This window comes from Epinephelus moara, chromosome 9 (assembly GCF_006386435.1).
Source record: "Epinephelus moara isolate mb chromosome 9, YSFRI_EMoa_1.0, whole genome shotgun sequence".
NCBI classification, from domain to species: Eukaryota; Metazoa; Chordata; class Actinopteri; order Perciformes; family Serranidae; genus Epinephelus; species Epinephelus moara.
Genome location: NC_065514.1, coordinates 35,235,936 through 35,241,677, shown reverse-complemented (window position 1 = coordinate 35,241,677; position 5,742 = coordinate 35,235,936). Strand labels below are relative to the sequence as shown.

Here is a 5,742-nt window from a genome sequence, read left to right as displayed (position 1 = left end):
TCTCTCTCTCATTGTGTCATGCGGATTACTGTTAATTTATTATGCTGATCTGTTCTGTACGACATCTATTGCACGTCTGTCCGTCCTGGAAGAGGGATCCCTCCTCTGCTAGGAGGGTCATAAGGACAGAGGGATGTCGTATGCTGTAAAGCCCTGTGAGGCAAATTGTGATTTGTGATATTGGGCTTTATAAATAAAATTGATTGATTGATTGATTGATTGACCCTTTATGCCCAAACCAACAGTAAATTCCATTTCTATAGCCTGCACATACAGCTGATTAGCAGTCATGAACTGCAGAATAAAACCATCATCAAAGCAGACAACATGTAGCTTTCTACACAACATAAACAGCAACAGCTGCAGCCACAAACACGTATTACAGCAAAGGAGAGACTGCACAGTTTTTAGTCCCACTATAACATGTCCACTTGGCATTAGTGCTGCACGATTAATCTAATCGCAGTCGCAATCGCGATGTCAGGCTGTGCGATTACAGAACCGCATAAAAGGCTGCGATTTGCGATTTAATGTAAATAAATGTTAACGTGTGTGCCTGTGAACGTGACTGCCTCTCCTACAGTGTGCGGAGTTTGTTGACATCACGCCCACAAGCTATCCTGGTGTGTGCAGCAGTGACCAACACAGAAGCTGAAGAAGAGCATGAGCACGACCATGAACAGGCTGAGTTGGTGGCGGAAAAAACGCAACGTCTATTATATGGCGATACTTTGGATTCAGGTACGGTTACGTTGAACAGAAAGACGTGCTGTGTACAAGTTTAAAAGTTTAAGTCGCCACGTCCCGCGGCAACACGACCAATCTATATCAGCACTCGAGACACCACAGAGAAAAGTACAAAGCATGCATGCGAGAGAAAGCCAAGCCGCGTAACATTAAATACAAAAAGACAATTGAAAGCCGGCAGAGCCTCATAAAACAACAAAGCACAATTACGCAAACATTTGTAAGTGTCTCGGGGAAATCACGGACTCCGTAACAGACTATATAATAACAAATGAAAAACTGAGCAATTTTGCTTGGTTTCGGCCCACTTGACATGCTGCTGTGTTGTGCTATGGCGTGCTGGAATTTGTCATTTACGTGACAACGCCTGAACGCAACACAGGCTCGTTCCGCTTTATGTCAGTGCCATGCTGCGCTGCTTTGTGAGCAGCGTGTTTGACTGTGCTCAGTCTGTTTATGGTTATTTACACTGTCCATAACAATAACTATGTCAGGTCAGGTCAGTGCCCCCCTGATATAATGTAGGGGAAACACAAGAAGACTAATGATACCATTTAGTTATTATATTGTAATCGCAATCGCAAATTGCGATATTGTCCATTCAAATCGCAATCGCACATTTTTACGATATTGTCCATTCAAATCGCAATCGCACATTTTTATCAAATCGTGCAGCACTACTTGGCATCTCTGCCCTCCTCAAAATTTTCCAACACAATAAGCTGAATGCAGTCACATCATGCATTACTGTCAACTAGAAGTATCACTTTGCGGTTGTATGCCTCTGTGAACCAGTCAAGTTACAATTAGAGTTTACATCCATGTCTGTGAGAACATGGATGCCTCACACTAGGGATGGGTCACGATTTTCGAATTTCGAATAGTCGTTTTATTTTTGAAAAATCGATTTTTTAATGCGACTATTACTATTCGCCGTCTTATTTCTCCCCCTATATTTGACATGCAATTCAGCTTCTAACCGCACGAGGGCAGTCTAGGATTGCTACAGCGGTGTGAGATGGGCTACCAGCTAGTTTGATGCTCTTCTACAAACAGGAGAAACATGCAGAGACTACTACTCCGTGAGGAATGTCCGCAGTCATTCGGGCTTTCATAGTCGAGCGCACTTCCGCGTTGTAGTTTCCTGTAAAAATGTCCGTGAAAAATCCCCGCGATGTGAAAAATACATGCCGGGCAGTCACCGGTGTGCGCGCACAGGGCTTGCGGACGTCCGCTTTGAGTCCGCGCGGACCTCCTCGGAGTCCGTTCTGCCAGAGTATGTTTGGGCCTTTAAAGATGAATGGATCTCTGTGTGCGTGGCTCCGGGGGGCGATTATTCGAAAAACTGTCGAATAGTTGCCACGATTTTCGAATAGTGTTTTTGCTTGTGTTGCCCATCCCTAACAGTAACACTATTAAAATTAACCACAACAATGTAATAAAAAATACTTATATGCATTCATGCTTGGGCACTGTTATTTACGTGACAACACCTGAACATAACACACACAGACACATTGGCTGTTTGTTTCTACCACTCCCCTCGCTGGAAGCGGACCTCCAGCCGCCCACCTCCGCCTTGATTAAACGCTGAAAATTAAATAAAAGAGGGAGACAGGTTTTTCCTATTTTATCTTATTTTGTAATATTTCTACCGCTCCCCTCGCTGGAAGCATCGGACCTCCCGCCGCCCGCTCCCGTCTCAAACACGGAGGTCTCCCTCTCCGCAGCTGAGCGCCCACGGCGCACACCCGGCCTGTTAAATAGCCGGTAACCATAACAACTGTGTGACACAAACTCAGTGCTTTAGTAATTAAATAATGTCGGGCTCGGTCGGGTTCGGACAGAAATATGCGGCCCGTGCCGCACTCTAACAGAAATGCACGTGACGTGTTTTTTTTTTTACAATCTAGGAACCGTTTGCAGGAACCGTTACTCCAAATGTGATGGAACCGGTTCCGGAACCGGAACTTTGGACCCGGTTCCAAAAAAGAACCGGATCCGGATCCCAACCCTAGTGCTGATGCAGTATTTAATCTGTATGAAGTTGTGTTTGTTTACCTGAGTTCTTTTCTGGTCCACAGGGGTTTTCTCGTAGTGTTCTCACGCAGCCGTTATGAACAGTCTCTGCCAAGCGTTTCAGATCATGTTCAGACTTATCCACAAGTTCAGCATCACGAGCAATAGCATCCAATCTGAGTGATAAAGACACATGATGAGCAGACTGTGTGACATGTTGTTGTTGTCAGTTGTTAAAAAAAAACACTAAGAAATATGATGTAGCTTACCTTTCCAGTGGTCCTCCAAACTTTTTGTAACTCTTGACAAACCTGTAAGTAGTTCACAAAGGTGTTAACAGGAATTTGCAAAGAGGGTTAGATAAAAAGCAACACTGAGCAGTTGGTTGTTGATATAATCACCTCCGGATCTCTGCATCGCTGAAGCCCTTGATATTTTCTCGCGGAATGGTCCGAGGCCGTCCTCGTTTCTTTGGCCTTTTTCGGTCTGAGGGAGAGTCGCTGTCAGACCCAGAATACCTCCTGTTCCTGCTCTGCCGGCCCTCACTGGCGTTAAAGCTTATCTGTTAACACAAACCATGAAAATCACCTGGAAATTCATTAAAAACCCAAAACACGTAATACCACTGAACACCACACAAACTGCAGTGACATTTTTTTTTAATGAAAAAAAAAATAAAAATAAAAATCTAAATCAAAAGTCCTTTTTACATATGGCATGACTGCTTGTGTACCTGTTTGGCACAATTCCTCATGCGAGGCAGCAAGTAGATTTCCTCTAGCTCCTTCTGTCTCTCCTCCTCTTCCATCCTCCTCCTCTGCTCCTCAGGAATGATATCGTCCCAACTCCGCTGACTACGCTCAGAGTCAATATCTATTTCCTCATCTTCCATCATGGAAAAGTTAGCCACCTGCACAGTTCAGGTCACAGACAGCTGTAAATTTTAAATTGCTACAGAACAAACAATCAAAATTTTGGATACTGTAAACCCATTTCTAAATCAAGAACAAGATTTTTTTCTACCTTGAACTGAGACAGCAGTTCTTCTCCCACTGTGGAGGGGCCAGGGTCATTTTCCCTGGTCTCAGCTCTTTTGAGGATCTCATCAATGTCCATTTCCTACAGAGCAAAAAGGCCATGATGTGTTATTCCAACATACTTCAGAGAAAAGTTGTGATTATGAATATACATAATTCATTATGTAACTACATACCTGAGGTTCCTGCTCCTCACCCTCTGGTTCTTTGAAAAGCTCCTCAGCACCAAACTTCAGGATGGAAGACAGCTCCTCCTTGTTGAAAGGGGCTGAACTGTATTTAATAAAACATATTGAAGTCAGATAACAGCAAAGTGTGGTGACAACCTTTGAGAAGAGTACAGACACTATAAATTAGACCTTGTTTTGATTTTTTTGGGTGGAAAAGAAAGCTACACTCATCAGTAGGGATGCATGATATTGTATTTTTTGTCAATATGCCGATAAATAATAATTCATTTGGCCAACAGCCGATACTGATATTGATATATCCATATATTATGAAAAATTATGCAACTCTATTCCCTAAACCCTCTGACAGAAAATTCCTCTTTATCTGTGTGCTTTTATTCCGGTTTATCTTTATTTTTATATGTATTTTCATTTATGTAGGCCTACTTATGCAATACCCTGGTTTAAAACCACATATTCATGTTTGCATTGTGTAGTATTTTTATTCTATGGTCTGATTTATATAAATTTATGAAAAAAAAAAAAAAAAATACAATTATGATTATAATAATTCACAGCCTTTTGTTTCCTAAGGGTGGATTACTTTGTGGTGGTTTCAGAAATTTGTAAAACAGATGTAAAGACTTGTTTTTACAGCACAGATGAAGAATTGCAGTGGTTGAAAAACATGTTGGCTCTTTAAATAATTTAGCTACTACAATAAAGGGGTTTAATACTTCCTTCCTAATTTTCCAGATTTTTGGAGTGTCTGGATCAAATTCCTGTGTATCCAGCTGTTTTCCGTTCTCCATGAACACCCACCACAAGGTTTTGATCTACATTTGATTGTACTGAGCAACCAGTCGTCTCTCTCTTTTTGTAAAATAAAATTTATCTGTTTGCCATATCGGCAGAAATCGGCTTGTTGGCTGATTCCAATACTGATGACGTGCCACTATTATAGTGCATCCCTAATTACAAGGTGGTCAACAAGCACAGACATTTTCGCTTGAGAAGGACATAGACAAAAGGAGGAAAGGCAGTCAAGCAGTAGACTGTGGTATGTGTTAGGGCTGCATGATAACAGCCAAAATCATCATCATAATTATTTTGATTGATTTAGGGACAAAATATTATTATTACACTTTACATTTACATAAACAGGGCATTGCTTTCACTTTCATGTTTTGTTACATTCATGCTAATGCAGTAATCATTGTATCAAAATAAGGGTTTCTTCATTCTCTTGAATTCAGTGCATCCTTTATGGATACGTATCCACTAGGCTTGGGCGGTATCACGGTATTAAGGTACACCAGGGTATTTTGAAATCCCAGCACAGTCACTCCCATAGACATATATACATAGACGCCGCATTGACTGCCGCTGCCTATCAGAGCCGACGTTCTCGCCGGCCGCCATCTTGGATGGGTCTCGCTTCGCCTCCACAGTGCATTCACTTCTATTGAGGAAGGAGCTGTATGCACAAGTAAAATAGAATAACTCACTGAATTTTTAACTTATTTTCACGCGGTTTGGTTTGTTACAAACGGCACACATGTAGTTATGATAGGATGCTTTCGTACATTAAAAATGCGGGATTTCATGCTTTAATACTTTCTGCAGATAGCAACAGCATGTTATTTAGGTCACAACACAGTTCTTTTATTCACCTCAACCCCAGAGTGGGATGGATATATATACATATACATACATATATATATATATATACACATATATATATATATATATATATACACATATATATA

At 41.4% G+C, this 5,742-nt stretch overlaps 1 protein-coding gene across 1 annotated transcript in view; it reads right to left on the bottom strand.

The window, feature by feature from the left end:
- Window positions 1–5,742, bottom strand: part of chd1 (chromodomain helicase DNA binding protein 1) — a 49,767-nt gene that overhangs the window by 18,964 nt on the left and 25,061 nt on the right. The window contains exons 20-25 of the mRNA XM_050052654.1: window positions 3,980–4,076; window positions 3,790–3,885; window positions 3,500–3,676; window positions 3,168–3,328; window positions 3,036–3,077; window positions 2,809–2,942 (exon numbers count right to left, since the gene is read on the bottom strand). Coding sequence (XP_049908611.1) covers window positions 2,809–2,942; window positions 3,036–3,077; window positions 3,168–3,328; window positions 3,500–3,676; window positions 3,790–3,885; window positions 3,980–4,076 — 707 coding nt within the window. The remainder of the gene's footprint in view (window positions 1–2,808; window positions 2,943–3,035; window positions 3,078–3,167; window positions 3,329–3,499; window positions 3,677–3,789; window positions 3,886–3,979; window positions 4,077–5,742) is intronic.